The following is an 18,374-nucleotide window of genomic DNA, read 5'->3' as shown; positions in this document are numbered from 1 at the left end:
CCTCAGCTGTTTTAATTCTCCTGCTCCTAAGGGTTTTCGGCTCCTCCAACCCGTCTACCCTGCTTAGGTACCTATGCAAGAACAAAACCAACAAACGCCGTCCATATACAGAGAAAGAGCCAAAGTGAACCTGAGACGGAAAAGTGAAAACAAAAGATGGAAAAGTGCCGGAAGCAAGAGCTGACATGGCGACGAAAAAGCTCTTGATACTTCGCAAGAGCTCCTCATGTCGCGGACCTCCAAACAAAAGGCAGCACCGAGTCAGGCCCAGGAGGACGGACGAGCGCCCCTCAACCCCCAGAGAAGATCTCCTAGGCGACACCACCGTTCTCCCTCCCCGCCAGCTGCAGCGGATGCACGCCCTTGACCCACGGCTCGACCTGGACGGTCCACTGCTTCTCGGCGAGCTTGACGAGGTCGCGCCAAGCGCCGAGGTACTCCTCGGCGCTGACCTTCTTGTCCTCGCCCTCGGCCATCTCCTCGTCCTCGGCGGCGCCCTTCTTCGCGTTGGGGCCGGCCTTCTTGCCCTCGGGCCGGAGCATGACGACGCTGGTGGCGCGCTTGGTGCAGGCAGCGACGCCGAGGTCGGCGCGCGAGCGCACGAAGACGTAGGGGACGCCGTGCTCCTCGCACAGGATCGGGAAGTGCATGATCACGTCCATGGGGGAGATGTCGCCCGCGATGACGACGAGCCCCGGCGGCGACTGCCCCGCCGACGAGGCCTTCTTGAGTGGGCACTTCTTGATGGCCTTCTCGCACTCCTTGACGCCGCGGTGGATCGCCTTGAGCTTGGCGCCTGGGGAGGTAATTGGATGGTTAGCTGGGGTTTCTGGGGCGGGGGGAGAGAGCTGCAAGTGGGGAACGGGGTGCGACGGGCGGGAGAGCCAGGGACATACCCTTCTTGATCAGCTTGAAGATCTTCTTGTGCGCCTTCTCATCCGCGAGCGGCAGCGCAAATGGAACCAGCTCGTCGGCAGGCTTCACCAGGTCCTCGGGGTCGACGTCGTCCTTGAGGCCGGCCGAGGCAGCCACATCGGCCTGGAGGTGGGCGTCGAGGGCCTGAACGAGCCTGTCCTGCTTCTTCTTGTCCTTCTTCTTGTCCTTCTTGTCCTTGTGGACGCCCTCGGACTCGCTGCGCTTCTTGTCCTTCTTCTCCTTCCGGTCGGCCTTGTCTTTGCTCTTCTTCTCCTTCCTCAGCCGGTTCTCGTCGGCGACCTCGACCTTGTCGGACGCCATTGTGGGGAAGGGGATTAACGGGGGGGGTTGTGGGTGGGAAAGGTGATATTCGTGACAAAAATCCAAAACTACTATGAGGCGCAGCTAAGGAATATTGGAAAAGAAAGAAAGTTCTTTTGTCGATTTTCCTCGTAACGTCTTGGAGCTTGAGTGTTGTCAATACCTAATTGATGGTTCAAAATATCAAGCAGTTTTTCAGACTGGGCGAAATTTTGACGGCAAAAAGTTTCTCCATTCCGTCCCATCCTGAGTTGCTAGTACTTGTAGAAGTTCTGTGGTACGGTATATCTAAGCCAAATTTGCTTGCTTATGTACCTCATAATTTGTCTCTAGTACTTAGAAACGCTAGCTCCCTCTAGCTCCCACCCGGCGCAATGCCCCTCCAAAAAATTCGGGAGCAACACCAACTGGCCATGCACATTTGACTCACTTGCTACTTCGTTAAACACGGTTATGCCAGATTCCGCTTTCTCATAAATCCACATACCTCTGAACGACGTATCTTTTTCGCGACAGGCAAGCTGTATCTGGGCTGGGTTGTGAGAGATTCGCGTTCAGTGTGCAAAACTGTTTGGCAGGGGTTCTATTCAACACAGTTCCAGCAAGCATGGCGCCTTCACAGGCAAGCTATGCACCTAACCTGGAGAAGTTCCTCAAGTTTCTCAAGGGACAGTCACTAGAGACATCAGTTGAAGCATTGATATCGTCAGTAACATCTAACCTCAACTAACCCTACCGGCGCTGACTAGTCTGTACCAGATTGTTGAAACGGAAACAAATCAAGGGGTCTGAGGGATGTGCCACTGCCACAGCTCACATACTGTTGCAAGTTGTTGCAAAGTCAAGGTGGTCCGACGTCGACCAGCTTCTAGATAATGTCCAGAAGGTTGGCGCACGTCTTGCCCAAGCGGCGCCACGAGAGCTCGTAATCGGCAACATCATCCGTAGGGTCCTGGGCCTGATTCGCGATGAGGCCACCGAGGACCGAAATGGCAATGAGTTTGGCACAGACTCGGTATCCGACATCCAGAGCATATCAACGGACCATGGTCCTGCACTACCAAGACTTGGGACAGTCCCTATGCGGCCCCCTGCTGTGTCGACGGCGAGCTCTTTTCATATCTCAAAGTCTTTGTTCAACTTGCTCTCAGCAGCTGACCCGGCCGACTCGACAACTACCGGCTCGCCGACTACTCCCACCTTCCAGGGCCTGACTTCCAGTGTCCACTCTCTACGGTCAGAGGTCATCGACGGCATCGAAGAGATTATGGACGAGATCAGCCAAGTAGCCGACCAGATTGCGAGCTTTGCCGAAGTGCAAATCCATCCTGGCGACTATATCCTCGTCCATCGGCCATCGCCAACCGTGGAGAGGTTTCTCATCAGAGCGGCAGCAAAGAGGCTGTTCACCGTCCTAATCGCGAGCAGCACACCGCCGAAGGGAGGTTCTGATGCCCCTTATGCTTCCCTGAGGAAGAAGTTGAACTCTGCTAGAGTCAACACAATCAACGTCATGAGCAGTGGCCTCGTAGCATATATGCCCAGGGTCAGCAAGGTCATTATGGGCGCATCGGCAGTCCTCTCGAACGGAGCCATCATATCCGACGGGGGCTCCGGGCTTGTTGCGCGTGCTGCCCGTGAATTCTCCAAGCCAGTCATCGTCCTCTGCGGCGTCTACAAGCTGTGCCCGGAAGTCACATACGACCTGGAAGGCGCGATTGAGTTGGGAGACTCCTCGAGCTACGTCAGCTTCGCGGATGGACCTATTGTTAACGGCGTCGAAGTCGAGAACGCGGTCTCAGAGTTCGTCCCGCCGGACCTGATAGACTTATATATCACCAACCTGTAAGTGTTCGGGCTGGCAAGCCTCACTGGCAAGCCTCAGATGGCGGGGAATTCCACTGCTAATATGGCCCACAGCGGACCACACACAAGAGATCACCTGGATAGCATCATGGCCGACCATTACAAGCCAGAAGATGTCGACTTGACCCTGCAATGAGGCTGTAATTGACCCAGGCAATCAGGCGCAGGATACCTACTAAGTACACTACAACGTACTGTGCATACGTAGCGGGACGCGAAAGCTTGTTCGTGGTCCTGCATTGCACCTTGAAAAAACGGCGACCCCGGCGCTTCGCCACAGGGATTCCCAGGAATATCCAGGGATGCAACAAAGATGAGTCGTCAATGAACGGGTGTTACCTTGTGAGCCCGTGAGGCCGCGTCAGCACAAAGCTCAGGCTTGCGTGCCTGCGGGGAGACTTGGTGGGGCTTTTAAGGCGGATCGCTTTCGCTATTGATGGCCCACGACCAATGGAGAAGTATCCTGGTTCTGCAGGGCATCCCAATTAGGAATTTAAGCTTGATCCCCACTGTCAGCCCCTCGGTACGACGTACATACATTGGGCCGATGTGTATGACGGCTAACTGAGATGGGATGTTGACTGATGAAGTCCTCTTAAAATGCTCCTTCCACCCCACTCTTGTGCTATCCTTCTGAAAATATGTGTCGCTGGCCTTTTCGAAACCAGGTTTCGATCGCCTTTCCTCCCGCTGCTGCTGCCGCTCTTGGATCATCACTGAAGCTGCTGCAAGCAACCTTGTGAAGTACACGAAATATAGAGATCGTCCAATATGACTTCTCATGACGACATTCCGCCGCCGCCTTACACTGAGACTGATGTCTACTCGGCCTCGGGCGCCGCCCGATCGCGCACGGGTGACGATGCTGCCAGTTTACCTCCTTCGGCGACATCATCAACCGGAGATGTGATCTACACCCCGCCACTGACTCCTCGAAGCAGTCACCAATCCAACTTTGGCAACAGTGCTGACCACCTCACAACCTCATCCGCAGCCGCCTATTTCGAGTCGAGACCTGCGCATTCGTTCTATTCCGGGCAACAGCTCGTACACTCCATCACTGCCGGCAACGGCAGCTCCCCTGACGACTTCCCATACCCAAGCGAGTGGGCAAATCGAGACGTGAAGGTCGAGGACTGGCAGACGTTCATCAACTATCTCATCCCGCACCACGCGGCGCAGAGCAACTCGCGCATCGTCGACCGCAAGCTGCGCGCCGAGGGCGTCAGCGACGATGGCCGCTCCGAGAAGAGCGTCCGAAGCCACGCAGAGGCGCAGCTGAGCCAGATCCGCTCCCCATCCGAGGCCGCGAAGGGGAGGCAGAACCTCGAGGACACCGTCCGGGAATGGAACGACGGATTCTTCGCCATGCGCGGCATCACTATCAGGTTGAACCCCGTGACGGACGAGCCACACGTTCCGGGAGGTTGGGACCAGTCCTTCGACCAGCCAGCCGACGCCGCCGACGCCAGTGGTTCTCGAGACGGCCGCGGCCGCGGGCGATTTGGGCGGCTTAACCCCTTTGGCGGTGCGGAGAACCCCTCCGGCGGCTTCCGCTTTGGACCCTTCGCAGTAGATGGCGATCGCGTCTCCATCGGAAACAATTTCGTCGCCGACCGACACGGCGTGCGCTTAGGCGGACTGGTCGCGGATAACAACGGTATCAGCCGCGGGGGCGTCCCGTTCATCCCAGGGGCTTACCAGGACTCCCCCCGCGGCGGCCGCTCCGAGGGCCATCGGCGCTGCCAACCGGGCGGGCCCTTCGGGATGGGCTTCGGCCCAGGCGCATATGGCGACTGTGATATGAGAGGCGGACGGGGTCGCGGCAGGGGCCGACATTCGGATGACCACAAGCACCGAGTCCGGTCTCGCTCCTCGTCCAGCTCCTCCTCGGGCTCGTCGTCCTCCTCCGCCTCGTCCGTCGGCTCGCTGCCCGACTACGACGACCTGCGAGACACCCAGCTCCCCGTGACGAAGAACCTGCTCCAGAACTGGCTGAACCACCCGGACCAGCCGGCCACCAAGGAGAGCGTCAAGCAGGTGAAGCAGGAGATCAAGGCCGCCAAGAAGAAGCCAGCCAACGACCCCGCCAACCTTTCCTCCGCCGACAATGCCGCCCTCCGCCGCGAGGTCAAGGGCCTGATGCAGCAGTGGAAGGAGCTGAAGAGGCAGCAGAGGCAGTTGAAGCGCCAGCTGAAGCGCGAGCGCCGCGAGGCCAAGAGGGCCGCCAAGCGCGAGCGCCGCAAGGCCAGGCGCGAGACGAAAGAGTCCCGCCGCCGCGCCAAGAGAGGCGAGCCCGCAGCACCCGCGGCCGGGAACGCACCCTACGGCGGCGGCGGCGGCTCGTGGTGGAATTCTCAGGGTGGCCCGGCCACCAACCGCGGCGGATCCTGGTGGACCTCCCCCGGACCGCAAAACCCTCCCGGCGTGCCTGGCGTACCCGGCGTGCCGGGCGTGTCGCCACCGCATGCCGGTCCCGGCGGCTTGCCGGGCCCGCTGGGCGGACTCTTTGCGCGCTTCGGCGGACCGCCCGGCCGTGGGGGCGGGTTCGGTGGGCCCCCAGGCGGGTTCGGCGGGCCCCGAGGCGGGTTCGGCGGGCCCTCCGGATATGGTCCGTTCGGGCGGTTCCCCGGGGCGTGGCCCGGCGGCGCGGAGGAGGGCGTCCACGACCAGGAGGGGTCGGTGTCGGGGGCCAAGTTCAGGGCCGCGGAGGAACTGGAGCGGAAGATTGTAGCGAAGGAGGCCGAGCTTGAGAGGGCGCACGAGGAGATCTCCAGGGAGGAGGAAGCGAAGGCTCGGGAGGGTGGTCGGTGGGAGGACGTGAAGACGCAGTCGAAGGCGCAGCTGGCTGCGCAGAGGATCGAGCTGGAGGTGGACGCGCTCCAGGCGGACATGGAGAGGCTCCGGTTGGAGGCTGACGCGGAGCTGGCGAGGGAAATCGCCGAGCAGGACGCGAGAGGTTATTAAATACGGCTGTTGGTGGCGGGAGCCCACCTTTCTAATGGTTTTTTTCGGTCATGTGTATGTACGTTCGATGATGGGCGTTAGAGTTTGAGCGGTCTCTAGTTCCAGATATCCTTGCTTTTAGTTGAATCAAGATTCCCCCCTGCTTTTCTTTTCTAAACCGACAAATGCTCCCACAGTTGCTCCTGCCTTCTAAATGTGCTTGAAAGTCCACCCGCCATTTACCATGGAGTGAACCGCGTGGCAGGTCCAGATCTATTCGAGTGACAAATACCCCGATACTCCCATCTTCCTCGCCACGATGACGAGGAAGACGGACTTCAAACTGGACACCGCTGGTGGGAACTCCGAGAACTTTGGGCGGATCAAATGTCGCAAACCAATAGCCAATCCCTCTATCCGTATTACGAGTGCTTGCTCTCATCCCTCTCCACCAACTCCCCCACCCCCAACCCCCTCCCGACCTTGACCTTTCTCTTCTTTTCCTTGTCCGCCGCCGCCGCCGCCGCCGCCGCCGCATCCGCCGAGTTCACCGCAGGCTTTGCATTGGCACTCCTCCTCGACTTGGGCTTCTCAGCCGGGTCGGTCGCCCTGCCGACGTCGCCGACGGCGTCGCCCTCGTCGACGTTGTCCTCGCGGGCGGCGTCATCATGGTCCTTTTCCCGGTCCTCCTGCACCTGCTCCCAGGTGGGGCCCAGGTCCAGGCGCATGCAGAAGGCGTCCTCGCCGTCGGCGTAGTACTTGGACTCGGTCTTCTCCGTCTTGAAGCCCAGCGTGTCGCGGTACAGGTGGATGGCGGCCTGGTTGGAGACGCGCACGTGCAGCGAGACGTAGTGCCCGCCGAAGGTCTCGACCATGGCGAGTTCTGTGTTGGACCGGAGGAAGTTAGTTGGTGGCTTCGGTTTTTTTGGCGGGGGTGCAATTGCAGTGGGAGTTGGGGGCGGATAAGGGGGAGAGAAGAACGGGAGGAAAGGGTAGGTAAGGGAAAGGAAACACCCACGGCTCTGCCTCATCAACTTCTCTGCAATGCCCAGCCGCCGGTGCGTCCGCATGACCGACAGGCTGGTGATGTGCCCGTGCTGCACCCCGTCGGTCGGCTCCTCCTCCATCTTAGCGAGGACGTAGCCGACGATCTTGGGGTAGTCGTAGGGCGTCTTCTTGGGCCGCGATACGTCGACGGCGACGTAGCTTAGCTGGGGCCATGAGAGCGCGTGGTAGAGGTAGTATTTGAGGAAGTAGTTCTCGGGGAGGTTCTCCAGGTTGGCATGCTGGATGAGGGGGATGTCGGAGGGGCGAAGGATCCGGATATCCATATTTTCGAACTCGAAATCGGGGGGTGAGGGACTCGTGCGGTATTGGCCGTGTGGGCACTTGTAATGGCTCGTTTTCAGTTTTGCTGTACCGTACCGTCAATTGTCAAGACTATCGCCAAGTAGTCTTGCTGGGTTTAGGTGCTAGGATTGATAGGCGTCGGCTATCGGAAGACATTCCGCCGAGGCCAGGTGCTATAGGTACGGATGCACTGCGTAACATACCTAAGCTTTACCCCACTACAACTATCAACCTACTGGCGGGGCAAGAAGTCGAGAGGTCCATTGCCGCATGGAGAAACGCCGTATATATAATGCTGAGGCGTTCTGCTTCTCGTCCCAATCCGTTGTATAAGCATAAGTTCTCTAAAGCTGACACACAATATCTGCCGTGAAGCTCTCTGTGTCCATTTGTGTCTGTTCTCTCGGCTCGGACAGCTTCGTCCCGCCTAACCCTAGACCAACTATAAGACTCGTGCCCGAGAAAGGTGCCCGACAAAGCAGCTAGCCAGGATCAACATGACTCGTCCCCTGGAAGGCAAGGTTGGAATCATAACGGGGGCATCGAGAGGTACGAGAGTGAAGTCGCCGAAGGGGGACCATCCAAACCACCAGGAGCTTTCCTATCAGTTCATTATAGCATAGCTGACGCGGGTTCGCAGGCATCGGCGCCGCCATCGCCGAGAACCTAGCGTCAAAGGGATGCAACCTGGTTCTGAACTACACCTCCCCGAGCTCGGCCTCTCTCGCCAATGAACTTGCCAACTCCTTGGTGAACAGGCACTCGATCCGCATCGTCGTCGTCCAAGCCGATATCGGCACGACGGCCGGTCCCGCGCAGATCATCGACGCTGCCAAGGGGCCCTTCTCGCGGGATGATGGGGACGGCACGATGCGGCTGCAGGTCGACATCATCGTCAACAACGCGGGGATCGCGCTGAACGCCCCCCTCGCGGACGTGACGGTAGGCCAGTTCGACGAGACGTACCGTGTCAACGTGTTGGGCCCGCTTCTGCTCGTGCAGGCGGTGGAGCCGTACCTGCCGCTGGACCGGTCGGGCCGGATCGTCAACCTGTCGTCCGTGTCGAGCAGCACCGGGTTCGTGGGGCAGTCGGTGTACGGCGGGACCAAGGCCGCCCTCGAGGCCATGACGCGCACCTGGGCCCGCGAGCTGGCCGAGAGGGCCACCGTCAACTCCATCAACCCGGGCCCCGTCCAGGGGCCCATGTACGCGGCCAACACGGAGGAGTTCAAGGCTGGCATCAAGGGCTGGATCCAGCACACGCCGCTGATGGCGGCGCGGCCTGGCCTCGACAGCGATGAGTTGGTCGAGGATGCAAAGGAGAACGGCGGGAGGCCGGCTTACACGCGCGAGGTCGCGGGGATCGTGGGCATGCTGTGCAGCGAGGATGCGGCGTGGTGTACGGGGCAGGTTGTCTGCGCCAATGGAGGGATGCTGATGCTGCATTAGATGGGAAGTCGACGGTGTCTCAGCGTCTAGGTACAAGTGATCAAGAAACAGCGTGTAAATCTCCCTTGGAAGGCTACTCCATAATATAACTAAGCCACTCGCCTTGATATTCCTGCGTTTGGGAGAATAGGTGCTCAATCCCAAGCCCTGAACGACTCTCACATAATCAACTCCCTGCGAGTCTGTTATGGAGAATCAGTCACGAAACCACCGAGCTCTTCAATGGCCTGAGATTACACATGCTCGCTCGACCTTGGCGAGAACAGACGAATATGATATTGATTAGAGACTATATCTGAGGAGGACAGGTTCCATTGCTGGAGTCTATGATTTCGATCAGGCGCCTTTAGCTAACCCAGTCCTTCCCTTACGGCGTTCACCTTTCCATAAGGCGTGAGTACAGGCTTGCCTCTCTCACAGTCTACAGTTTTATAAGCCACGCTAGGAGCTTTTGTCCACACAAACCGCAGCATGGAGCTGGAATCTCCCAAAGCTCCCCAACGATGTTCATCGAGGTCTCTCGTGTGAGGGTTAGAGCATCATAAGGCTTCATCAAGATGCCAGCTTTCCTCAAAGCAGATTCGGCTGCGGGTTTGTATTCTTCCTCGTCTTTTTTTTAACCTGGTAGTCGTTTTCAGGGCCATGTTGGAGGTATGCTTGGGACAGACTCTTGAAGGGGAGGCCTCGATGCCAAGGGCATGTCGGGGCCTTCTCCTCGTCGATATAGACGATCGCCATTTCAACATTGAGGTTGTGGTTTCTCACCAATGACACACGGAGGAGAGCAAGTGTGGGGGCGCCAAAATCGGTCCTCGGCCGGCGCCGATAACACCGGGTGGGGGTCCAGTACCGGCCCGCACGTGACCCAAAACGGCGTCCGGCTTAGCTGATTTTATTCCTGGGTCCTCCTAGACCCTATTAGGTACCTAGCATAAGCACATGCACACCCCGCCAAACCCAGCGCAAGAATCTTGACCATATTGTACCATTGCAGAACTTAGAGAAGGTTCCTGTCCGACGCCCTCCCGTCATCTAAACCTTTGCCGTTGGAACCCAGCTGGGGAGACCAGAGCCGGAACCCCAGCATGGCAGACGACCCCTTCGACGGTGTGCTCAACCTGGAGGAACAGTTCTATCAGGAGGGATACAAGCAAGGCCTGGAGGACGGGATAAAAGCCGGGCGGATAGAAGGCCGCTCGTTCGGGCTCGAGAAAGGGTTCGAGAAGTTCCTGGAGAGCGGGAGGCTGCACGGAAAGGCAGTGATATGGGCGAATCGTCTGCCTAATCTGAAGGCGAAGTCGGCGACCCAGCCCGAGTCGCATCAGATGGCTAGTGGCCAACCGGAAAGCAGCGGGAGAAGTCAGCAACCGGAGCGGCATTCACTGCCGCTCTTGCCGAGAAATCCAAGACTGGAGAAAAATGTCACGGTTCTGTACGCCCTTGTTGAGCCCGAGACCCTATCTACAGAGAACACCGATGAGGCGGTCGACGACTTCGACGACAGGATAAAAAGGGCTCAAGGAAAGGCGAAGATAATCGAGAGAACGATAGGGGAGGATTCGGGTCGGAGCCGCCCTCAAGAGAGCACCAGCCCCGCAAGACGATGACGACAGACAGTCACGGACTCAAGTGTGAACGCAATCTCTTTGCAGCCGGAATGGCCAAGACATTTCCACGGCACGGTTGAGCGGCCAGAGATGAGAATAAGGGGTTGGCCTGGCCTGACAATCCCTCTCGTGCCATGGGTTATCACGGCGGACTGTATATCCTGATAGGGGATAGGTGTTTGGCGAGATGGTCGCCTTGGCCAAGTAACATTGCAGGGACGGTAGATATTGTCCATCGTCTACAGGCAGGATAGAAGACAGAGCGCTTGGACATCCGATATGGGTCTTCGAGCAGCAAGTCTATTGTTCACAGCCACCTTAAATATATACATTCCATGTGCCTGTCCTCTCATCTATCACTGAAAAGATCTGCACGGATAGCTGCAAAAGTAGTTAGCAAACCGTTTCTCCTTCCAATATAGCTCCGGGATGCAAAGAACTTACGTATCCGGGTACGACTGCTCCTCATCGATCTCATATCTGTGGACATCCCACTTCCCGCTCGAGAGGCTCTCCCCGCTGGGCAGGGGCGGAAGCCCATTCTCGCCGAGGACCAGCTTGCCAGCCTCGGTGCCGGTCTTCTCAAAGTAGGCGGCCAGACCGCCCTGCCTCCCCGCATCCTCGGCCGCGACCAGCGCCTTGGAGCCCTCCTCGCCGATCAGCTCGACGCGCGGCTGGGCGGCACTGCCGACGGTCAGCAGGGCGACCTGGTCGGCCTGCCCGATCACGCTGTGGCGCGAGTAGTTGCGCCGGGCGTCGCGCTTCCAGTACGGGTTGTCGGCGATGTCGCCGGCCGGCAGGGTCACCGGGTCGTCGAACAGCAGCGGATCGATGCTGCCCGGGGTCGGGTTCCGGAAGTAGGGGTTGAGGGGCACGCCGTTGGACCTGTTCGGGTCGATGGCCACGGCCCGGCGGAGAAATTCCCAGATTCCGGTCGATTGTACGGTTTGTTTCTGCCACGGCGTCAGTCAGCTTGGGTTTTCTCGAAGGGTGCCTCTGCGTAGAGAGCCCCCGGCCGTCGGTGGGGGAGAAGCAAATCTCGCAGGGACTGGGGAACCAATTGGCGTCTGCTTTCGGGGGTAAATACCGTAGTGATACTCATGACACCGCCTGCAGCTTTCGCTACCACTTTAGAAGCCATGGTGGCGGCAATGAATGTGAACGTGTGCTGTAGATTGGAGGTCGAATGCGTCGATTCCAAGCGGAAAGGCTTCGAGGTGAGCTGCTGCCAGTCCGGTTGGAAGGTGATGACAAATTGCCGAGATTTTGCCGTTGATATAAAACATCAATCCAACTTTTGGGGAATTCGGATCTCACAGAACTACAGATTACCTACGAACCGATAGGGATCCTTCAATCCTACGGATGTACGGGTTGCAGACGGCCTTTTCCAAGCAAGTTTTGCTGCATGCCATCAGTTGGCAGATATAAAATCTATACGCAGATTGGGACGCATCATTCGTGGGGAGAAGAGCTTGAACTGTCTGTTCACCATGTTGTGCCTAGAGAAACCGGGGGCAATTTGTCATCCATTACCTGCTGTTTGACGATACTCCCCCGGGTGGCTTTGGCAGGAGGGTACCCAAGTCACTCTTACCAAATATCAAACTAGAATGCGCATTGCGGAGGGGGCCTGTCCTTGCCAGAGCTTCGAACTTGCGCACGCTATGATTGGCCAGATACCTGCCCGACCTACAACTCAACCTCTTGTTTATACTTCGAACCTCAGCCAGCTCCCAATCCACTTCCATTTCCATCCAACCTTGTCTCAAATATTCTTTCCAGTTTGTGACCTGAATTATCTCGACCCTCACTCGTTTTTCCTCACTTATTGTAAATCCGACCACCCGTTACAGCCTTGCAACCGCAATGCCAGTCGTACTTCGCAAGCGCAAGGCGGCTCAGCTTCCCGCAGAGCCTCCAGCCAAGAAGGTCGCCAAAGTCGCCAAAGCTGCGACCAAGTCTGCTCCCAAAGCTGCCCCCAAAGCTGCTCCCAAGGCTGCTACCAAGTCTGCGACCAAGGCCAAAGATGCCGCCCCCGCGAAGAGCTCTAAGCCGGCGGCCAAGGTCAATGGCAAGAGCGAACCGCCGAAGCGCACGGCAGTCAAACCCGTCATCGGCGACGTGATCACCCTTGAGGGCTTCGGCGGCGCGATCGAGACCAATGACGGCGAGAAGACCACACTCAAGGCCCTTGTCGACAAGAGCAAGGCCGGCGTTGTGCTGTTCACCTACCCCAAGGCCTCGACTCCTGGATGTAGGTTCAATATTTCCTTGCTTTTTCGATGACTTACACCGATGGGAAACATGAGAAACATCAGATCTATACTACTCACTGTTCTTCCCCCACCCCTCCTCCCCCATCACCCCGCTTCCATCCCAGCCCATCCGTTTTCCTTTCCATCATACTAAACGCCCTCTCCCACCCAACAGGCACCGCCCAGGCCTGCCTCTTCCGCGACTCGTACGCGACGCTCACGGCCGGCGGCCTGGCCATCTACGGCCTGTCGGCCGACTCGCCGCGCGCGAACACGACCTTCAAGGACAAGCAGGCGCTGCCCTACCCGCTGCTGTGCGACCCGGCCGCGACCCTGATCGCCGCCATAGGCCTGGCGAAGTCGCCGCGCGGCACCGCCCGCGGCATCTTCGCCGTCGACAGGGCCGGCAAGGTCCTCGCCGCCCAGGTCGGCAGCCCCGTCGGCACCGTCGACGTCGCGAGGAAGCTGGCCGCCGAGCTGGCGGCGGCTGCTGCTGATGGCGGTGCTGATGATGATGCCGCTAACGGGGTGGCGGAGAAGGTGGAGGCGGAGAAGGTAGAGGCGGAGGAGGGGGAGGGGGAGAAGGTGGATGGCGATGCGGCTGCCGGGACCGAGGATCAGGCGAAGATTGTTGATGCTGAAAAGGCGGGGGAGTAGGTAGTTCACACAGCCTACTGTCTGTGCCGGCTCCGGCTTGATTCATGGAGGAGAATCTGATCTGCTCGTACCAGTGGCCCTCGGAGGCGCGAGGCATAGCAGTTGAAGTTGAGGCATCGTTTGTGCGAGTCCATCCACAGTGTGTTTTTGTGTGGGCGTAAGGGGAAGGGTGTCTGGACTTGGGACGATGGCTGGGGTTTCAACTGGCTACGTGTATTGTTTTCGGTTGTTTCTTTTTTTGGGACAGGAAATGACAGGCCAGAGAGGAACGAACCAGTCTGTTTGAGAAGCAAGTTTGCTATAATGCACTATAAGATAGTCCCACACAATAATAAATCTTCGTTATGCGATAACATGTCTCCCCATCGCTGTATGTTCTTCGCAACTCTCCCACTGGACAAATGTGCCAACCCTTAAGGGGTTCTACTATTGTCCTGGTCGCCGCCGTACATGGTCCTCCCTCCCGTCCTACATGATCAGAGTTGACTCTGGGAGTTAGGCTTATTGTCCAGGACGATGGGAGGTACCAAAAGCCTGGCGGCGCACTACGCGGCGAAGCTCCGGCTGAGACGTATCCGGGGCCGGGTTCCGGGTGTATGAGTCGTGGGTAGAAAGCGCTGCGGCAACATTCTTGGCGACGGAGCTGGCCTGCTCCCACCCAAGTTGAGAAGGGAGAGAGGAGCTGGGAAAGGCGCCATCACCAAGGTAGCCACTAATCAGTAACCAGTAACCAGTTGTCAGATCGGTCTGTATTTATGTATGTTCCACTGATACCCTGTAAGTACACATACTCCTATACACATGCAACCCCTCCCCACCCAACCCCCTCCATGCAGAAGCAGATCATAAGCCTGGACTCCTCCGCCTTGCAAGTAAAAAACCAAAAAGCATGCGCGTCCCTCGATTCTACAGTTGGGAGAGGGAGGGGGAGAAACCGATTTCAATGCCTGGAGGAAGCCGATCGAAGGAAAACTTAAAAAGAGAACAGCACAAGAGAGGAAGGAAACCATGGTCAGTACAGATGATGAGGGTCCGAACCAAGTAAAAAATCTATGCATATAACGTAGCAAGGGTATCGTGTTTAGATGTCCGAGCCAGATGTCCTTTCTTTTGCCTTTGTATCAATCCCCTATACCCGAAGCCACAGCCGCTCTGTCCTTTGAGGGTTGCTTGTGTGGATGAATGAGTTTGATTTTATGAACATTGTGCACAGAATGTGCACAGAGGCCAATGTGCTGTAAAACCTAGGACTCCAAAGGAAGGAGGTGCTTTCTCATTCTATGAGAAGCTCACATCGGGGTTGCTCTGCTCAAGCTTGTGCCTGGCGTTGTGGCGCGTCTTCTTCAGCTGCTCCATTACATATTCGTAGGTGCACATGGTGACTGTCGCAGCAGGCACAGCACGCATCATGTTGGTGCCCATGCCGGCGTAGAATGCTCGCCAGCCTTCCTCAAGAAAAATTGTGCGGACGGTCATGACGATACCCCTGTACCGACGGGGTTGCGGCTGCTGCTGGTTCAGAGCAGCAGGACTTGAGGCACCGTTATTGCCAGCACCCTGTGCCACGCCTCCTAGGTACTCGTGTCCCGGTGCTGGTCGGCGCTGTGTCTGCAGCCTTGTGCGGATCACCTCGTGTGGGTAGGTGGCACTGCTGGCCAGGATCTTGGAGAGGATGGAGGCTGAGAGGACACCAAACCAGTGTGCCTCACCGTCGCCCGCACCCTCGGGTGATCCTCCCATTCCCTGGCCAGTAAATCTCGTCTTGAGGTACTCATATGCAGGGAACTGCACTGCAACATGAGTTAGGCCAAGGAGTGCTGGGGTGAGGCCAGAATAGAAGGAAAGGATGCCCTCAGTGGTGTACATCTTGCGCGCAGCATCAAGAGTTGACCGATAGTGCCAGGGAGCATGTAATGTCGGCCGGGAAGTAGGTGTATTTGATCCCTTAGGGAAGACAGAAAACCGTGGTCGGCTATGATGGCCGGTTTGTGACATCAGCCTGGTCTTTATCACCCAGATGGGGTTGGTGACAATGGTGCTGCTGGCTCCTGCGATGATGGACGACCAGAAGTTGATCACGAATCTGTTTTCTATTTGGCCAAGTTAGCATTGCGTTTGGCAATGGGACTGCGCAGGCTTGGGTTGCAGGCACGCTAGCTTAGCAGGGGGGGGTGGATGCCTACCGTGATGTTGAGCCAGGACAACCTTGCTCTTGTTGTAGACGGTAAACCAGACAGCCCAGGTGGGCAGGTAACCCAATATTATCGGGCCCAGCCCCCGGTACATGCCACGCAGCCCCTCTTCTCTCCATATCACCCGTCCAGTTCCGAGCAAGCCTTCATACACCTTATGATGACCGACATGGCGCCCCTTCTGGATGGCAGCAAATCCTCCCTGGGCCTGAAGCTTTGTCTTGATAACATCCAGTGGGCAGGTGACGATACCCGAGGTGAAGCCACCAATTGCACCAGAGAGGGCATTGAACTGTGAGTCCGAGGCGCGTACTGCCCATCGTTCGAAGTGCGACAGCTGGTGGGGGTTCGACATGTTTGGGACCGGTACGGCGGGGGATGGGGCGCTGCTAGCTCTTATGGGTTCCCCTGTGGGATAATAGTAGGAGGGGGCAGAGGAAGGCAATGGCACAACATGTTCTGCATGTTCTGCTTGCAATGCTGTTGTGGTTGACCGTTCAGGGTCGGAGTGCTGGTCGTCGTGGGGCATGCCTCTTCCTCAACTTTTTGTCTTTCAAAAAAGTGACTCTGTCGCACGGGGTCTCTGGAGCAGGACAGAGACCCCGGTAGGCAGAGGGTCCGCTCTGCTCTCTGTCGACTGAAATTCTGGCTGGCTGGTGCTGTCCCTGGTCCTGGAGTCGAGGTCCTGGGGACAATGGGAATCGATTTCCTGACGTGCTGGGGGTGCGGGGAAAAGCTCCCTCGCCTGCAGCGACAAAGCGCCTATCACGCACGACAGGACATTGACCGCAGGTCGGATATTTGTCGAGTTTGGGAAACGGTAATCTTGTGGGGTTCTCGCCCTGTTCCTGTAAGCGGAGGAACGTTTCGGAGGAGTGTGGGCTTGAAATTGGTGAGTGGAAGTTGAGAGGAAGATTTTCGGAACTGGATATCAAGTCGGGGGTAGGTGCTTAGTGGATCGGCTAGAGTGACGAACTGGTGGACTACGCAAGATCAGGTACCCTGTCTAAGATGACGACCTATATTGGAATGAAACACCTGTCGTCGTTGTGGTTGCGTTCTCTTGTCTTGAAGTATTGAGGAACCTAGCACTACAGAAGATTACACTACTTACTATGGAGCTCTTGGTCGGGAATAGGAAAACTTTCACATTGCACCATACCTAAACTTTAGAATAGGTAGTTTCAACAGTCAGGAAATCCATACCTATTGTACGCAGTAGCGCTTGTCGGCGAGTCTGCCAGCCGATTACCTCATAGTTTAGATACCTAGGTACCTACCTGGGCCTCGGTGTCAGGGAAAGGGAAGCTTCACGTGATCAATCATTCCGACCACTCGGGTGCCTCGAAAATCAACCTCGACTGATTCCGGCGCGGCAATTTGCTTTGCACCTGTGTCGGACAACTCCAGCCCTCAGTCCCCCCAAAAGAAAACCACCACCACCAACATGTCTGCTCCCAGTTTTGCGCCCTTTGTCCTCAAGCGGCCGTGGCTGCGAAACATGCTGCGGCCCCTGGCCAATTGGTACGCCAATGCTGCCAGCTACCGCCAGATGGGCCTCCGGTAAGTTCCCATCCTCTTTTGCTTCCCCGGGGGCGCATACCATAGCCATTCGAGCGATGCAATTGAACCAGGCTGACCTTGTGGGCCCTTCCCTCTCCTCCTACAGAGCCGACGACCTCATCTCCGAGGAGAACGAGACCGTCGCCCTGGCCCTCAAGCGCCTCGGGCCCGAGGAGAACTATGACCGCGTCTTCCGCATCCGCCGTGCGGTGCAATGCTCCATCACCCACAAGCTGCTGCCCAAGTCGGAGTGGACGAAAGCCGAGGACGATAAGCCCTACCTGGGCCCCCTCATTGCACAGATCGAGGCCGAAGCGAAGGAGAGGAAGGACCTGGATGCCTTGACCGTCATCAAGAACCACTGAATGCCAATTCGCCCTATGCCTGCGGCATGGAGGCCTGGTACCCTCCCCCGGAGTGGGATACGGTGTTCCTGGCTCGATGTCGACGGGAACCAAGGAGCGCGAAATGCGAACTGTATGCTACGAGTTTAGATGGCTATGGGTGGGAAGTCGTTGGGGCGCCAGCAGCGTTACGAGGCAGGCGAAAACTTGTACACGAGTATAGACCACGGGTTTGTTCTAGGAATTTAGACGATCCACTCGCCTAACAAAGCCCTTTGCCTCCCTTGTCTAGGTAACCATCTCTTTGAAGGGTTGCTTAGCATCGACTATGTGAAGCCAACCTAGAAGTGGCTCTTAGACGAAGCTTGGTCGTTTGTCAGAAGGCCATTCACGTCCTTTGCTCTTTCCGTACCCGTGATCTCTGACATATTGTATGGTTTCCAGAATATACAGGCTAGCCCAAGGGTCTATACGAACAACAGTATATATTACGCTTAGCCATCTGTCATTTCCTTTGCCCCGAAATTCTGTTCACAAGATTCCCCTATCACCTTCAGACCACCAGGTCTGCTGAACTCTAGCACCAACTTAGTCCGGTGGGTGATGTATGTAAAGTAGAAGCACGCTAACCTCCCGCATTAGGCAACCAAACTCTATGTTAGTTACTGGCAAAAAAAACATCATTCTCCCTCCAGATCGCTCTGCTCGGGAAGCAGCGCCGTAGCCCTCCCTATCCTCTCAAATTAGAGATTCGCCGACAAGGCTAGGGGGGTCGCAAACGCTGTCTGTGTTGACAGAGATGCTTTCAATGGTAAGAGAAGATTAGAAAAAGAAAGATGAAAAAAAAAAAAAAAAAGATAGAAAAAGGAACCCCGTCCTGTTTCCCCTTCCCAAAACGCCGGTTAA

General features: G+C 57.1%; 10 protein-coding genes across 10 annotated transcripts; 6 read left to right on the top strand and 4 right to left on the bottom strand.

Moving 5' to 3' along the window:
• Positions 1-6: 6 nt before the first annotated feature.
• On the bottom strand, positions 7-1,409 carry QBC33DRAFT_221517 (H/ACA ribonucleoprotein complex subunit 2). Its single transcript, XM_060422778.1, has 2 exons — positions 897-1,409; positions 7-796 (listed from the first exon to the last, which is right to left on the bottom strand). The coding sequence occupies exons 1-2, from the start codon at positions 1,234-1,236 to the stop codon at positions 312-314; spliced, it is 825 nt and encodes a 274-aa protein (XP_060287119.1). The 5' UTR covers positions 1,237-1,409; the 3' UTR covers positions 7-311.
• A 310-nt stretch (positions 1,410-1,719) lies between these two features.
• QBC33DRAFT_221171 (nagb/rpia/CoA transferase-like protein) lies at positions 1,720-3,483 on the top strand. The gene is made up of 3 exons (XM_060422777.1): positions 1,720-1,941; positions 1,996-3,081; positions 3,157-3,483. Exons 1-3 carry the CDS (start codon positions 1,844-1,846, stop codon positions 3,236-3,238), a joined length of 1,266 nt encoding a protein of 421 aa, XP_060287118.1. The 5' UTR covers positions 1,720-1,843; the 3' UTR covers positions 3,239-3,483.
• A 390-nt stretch (positions 3,484-3,873) lies between these two features.
• Positions 3,874-6,069, top strand: QBC33DRAFT_511712 (uncharacterized protein; the record flags this gene model as incomplete). Its single annotated transcript, XM_060425856.1, has 1 exon — positions 3,874-6,069. The coding sequence occupies one exon, from the start codon at positions 3,874-3,876 to the stop codon at positions 6,067-6,069; it is 2,196 nt and encodes a 731-aa protein (XP_060287117.1).
• A 401-nt stretch (positions 6,070-6,470) lies between these two features.
• Positions 6,471-7,379, bottom strand: QBC33DRAFT_555401 (acetyltransferase; the record flags this gene model as incomplete). The annotated part of the gene is made up of 2 exons (XM_060429634.1): positions 6,471-6,931; positions 7,067-7,379. 2 exons carry the CDS (start codon positions 7,377-7,379, stop codon positions 6,471-6,473), a joined length of 774 nt encoding a protein of 257 aa, XP_060287116.1.
• A 237-nt stretch (positions 7,380-7,616) lies between these two features.
• Positions 7,617-9,226, top strand: QBC33DRAFT_526107 (NAD(P)-binding protein). Its single transcript, XM_060426878.1, has 2 exons — positions 7,617-7,947; positions 8,039-9,226. Exons 1-2 carry the CDS (start codon positions 7,896-7,898, stop codon positions 8,845-8,847), a joined length of 861 nt encoding a protein of 286 aa, XP_060287115.1. The 5' UTR covers positions 7,617-7,895; the 3' UTR covers positions 8,848-9,226.
• Positions 9,227-9,775: 549 nt separating this feature from the next.
• On the top strand, positions 9,776-10,771 carry QBC33DRAFT_526104 (DUF1715-domain-containing protein). The gene has a single exon (XM_060426877.1). It carries the CDS (start codon positions 9,933-9,935, stop codon positions 10,452-10,454), a length of 522 nt encoding a protein of 173 aa, XP_060287114.1. The 5' UTR covers positions 9,776-9,932; the 3' UTR covers positions 10,455-10,771.
• Positions 10,772-10,810: 39 nt separating this feature from the next.
• QBC33DRAFT_555398 (uncharacterized protein) lies at positions 10,811-11,595 on the bottom strand (the record flags this gene model as incomplete). Its single annotated transcript, XM_060429633.1, has 3 exons — positions 10,811-10,835; positions 10,899-11,407; positions 11,542-11,595. 3 exons carry the CDS (start codon positions 11,593-11,595, stop codon positions 10,811-10,813), a joined length of 588 nt encoding a protein of 195 aa, XP_060287113.1.
• A 467-nt stretch (positions 11,596-12,062) lies between these two features.
• QBC33DRAFT_221525 (thioredoxin-like protein) lies at positions 12,063-13,789 on the top strand. Its single transcript, XM_060422779.1, has 2 exons — positions 12,063-12,711; positions 12,888-13,789. Exons 1-2 carry the CDS (start codon positions 12,324-12,326, stop codon positions 13,367-13,369), a joined length of 870 nt encoding a protein of 289 aa, XP_060287112.1. The 5' UTR covers positions 12,063-12,323; the 3' UTR covers positions 13,370-13,789.
• An 858-nt stretch (positions 13,790-14,647) lies between these two features.
• QBC33DRAFT_444952 (mitochondrial carrier protein) lies at positions 14,648-15,916 on the bottom strand (the record flags this gene model as incomplete). The annotated part of the gene is made up of 2 exons (XM_060424296.1): positions 14,648-15,459; positions 15,553-15,916. 2 exons carry the CDS (start codon positions 15,914-15,916, stop codon positions 14,648-14,650), a joined length of 1,176 nt encoding a protein of 391 aa, XP_060287111.1.
• A 1,002-nt stretch (positions 15,917-16,918) lies between these two features.
• Positions 16,919-17,976, top strand: QBC33DRAFT_526096 (cytochrome b-c1 complex subunit 7). The gene is made up of 2 exons (XM_060426876.1): positions 16,919-17,124; positions 17,231-17,976. The coding sequence occupies exons 1-2, from the start codon at positions 17,009-17,011 to the stop codon at positions 17,487-17,489; spliced, it is 375 nt and encodes a 124-aa protein (XP_060287110.1). The 5' UTR covers positions 16,919-17,008; the 3' UTR covers positions 17,490-17,976.
• The last annotated feature ends 398 nt before the right edge of the window (positions 17,977-18,374 follow it).

This window comes from Phialemonium atrogriseum (assembly GCF_030411735.1).
Source record: "Phialemonium atrogriseum strain 8032-3 unplaced genomic scaffold QBC33scaffold_3, whole genome shotgun sequence".
NCBI classification, from domain to species: Eukaryota; Fungi; Ascomycota; class Sordariomycetes; order Cephalothecales; family Cephalothecaceae; genus Phialemonium; species Phialemonium atrogriseum.
Note: the sequence above shows the minus strand (reverse complement) of the source record. Positions and strands in the feature narration are given on the sequence as shown.

Coding starts and splice junctions, on each gene's coding strand:
- QBC33DRAFT_526107 (XM_060426878.1), top strand. CDS start 7,896: ATGACTCGTCCCCTGGAAGGCAAGGTTGGAATCATAACGGGGGCATCG. Junction 7,948..8,038: donor CATAACGGGGGCATCGAGAG/GTACGAGAGTGA, acceptor GCGGGTTCGCAG/GCATCGGCGCCGCCATCGCC.
- QBC33DRAFT_221171 (XM_060422777.1), top strand. CDS start 1,844: ATGGCGCCTTCACAGGCAAGCTATGCACCTAACCTGGAGAAGTTCCTC. Junction 1,942..1,995: donor TCAGTTGAAGCATTGATATC/GTCAGTAACATC, acceptor AGTCTGTACCAG/ATTGTTGAAACGGAAACAAA. Junction 3,082..3,156: donor GACTTATATATCACCAACCT/GTAAGTGTTCGG, acceptor TATGGCCCACAG/CGGACCACACACAAGAGATC.
- QBC33DRAFT_221517 (XM_060422778.1), bottom strand. CDS start 1,236: ATGGCGTCCGACAAGGTCGAGGTCGCCGACGAGAACCGGCTGAGGAAG. Junction 797..896: donor CTTCAAGCTGATCAAGAAGG/GTATGTCCCTGG, acceptor TTACCTCCCCAG/GCGCCAAGCTCAAGGCGATC.
- QBC33DRAFT_526096 (XM_060426876.1), top strand. CDS start 17,009: ATGTCTGCTCCCAGTTTTGCGCCCTTTGTCCTCAAGCGGCCGTGGCTG. Junction 17,125..17,230: donor TACCGCCAGATGGGCCTCCG/GTAAGTTCCCAT, acceptor CTCCTCCTACAG/AGCCGACGACCTCATCTCCG.
- QBC33DRAFT_221525 (XM_060422779.1), top strand. CDS start 12,324: ATGCCAGTCGTACTTCGCAAGCGCAAGGCGGCTCAGCTTCCCGCAGAG. Junction 12,712..12,887: donor CAAGGCCTCGACTCCTGGAT/GTAGGTTCAATA, acceptor CCCACCCAACAG/GCACCGCCCAGGCCTGCCTC.
- QBC33DRAFT_526104 (XM_060426877.1), top strand. CDS start 9,933: ATGGCAGACGACCCCTTCGACGGTGTGCTCAACCTGGAGGAACAGTTC.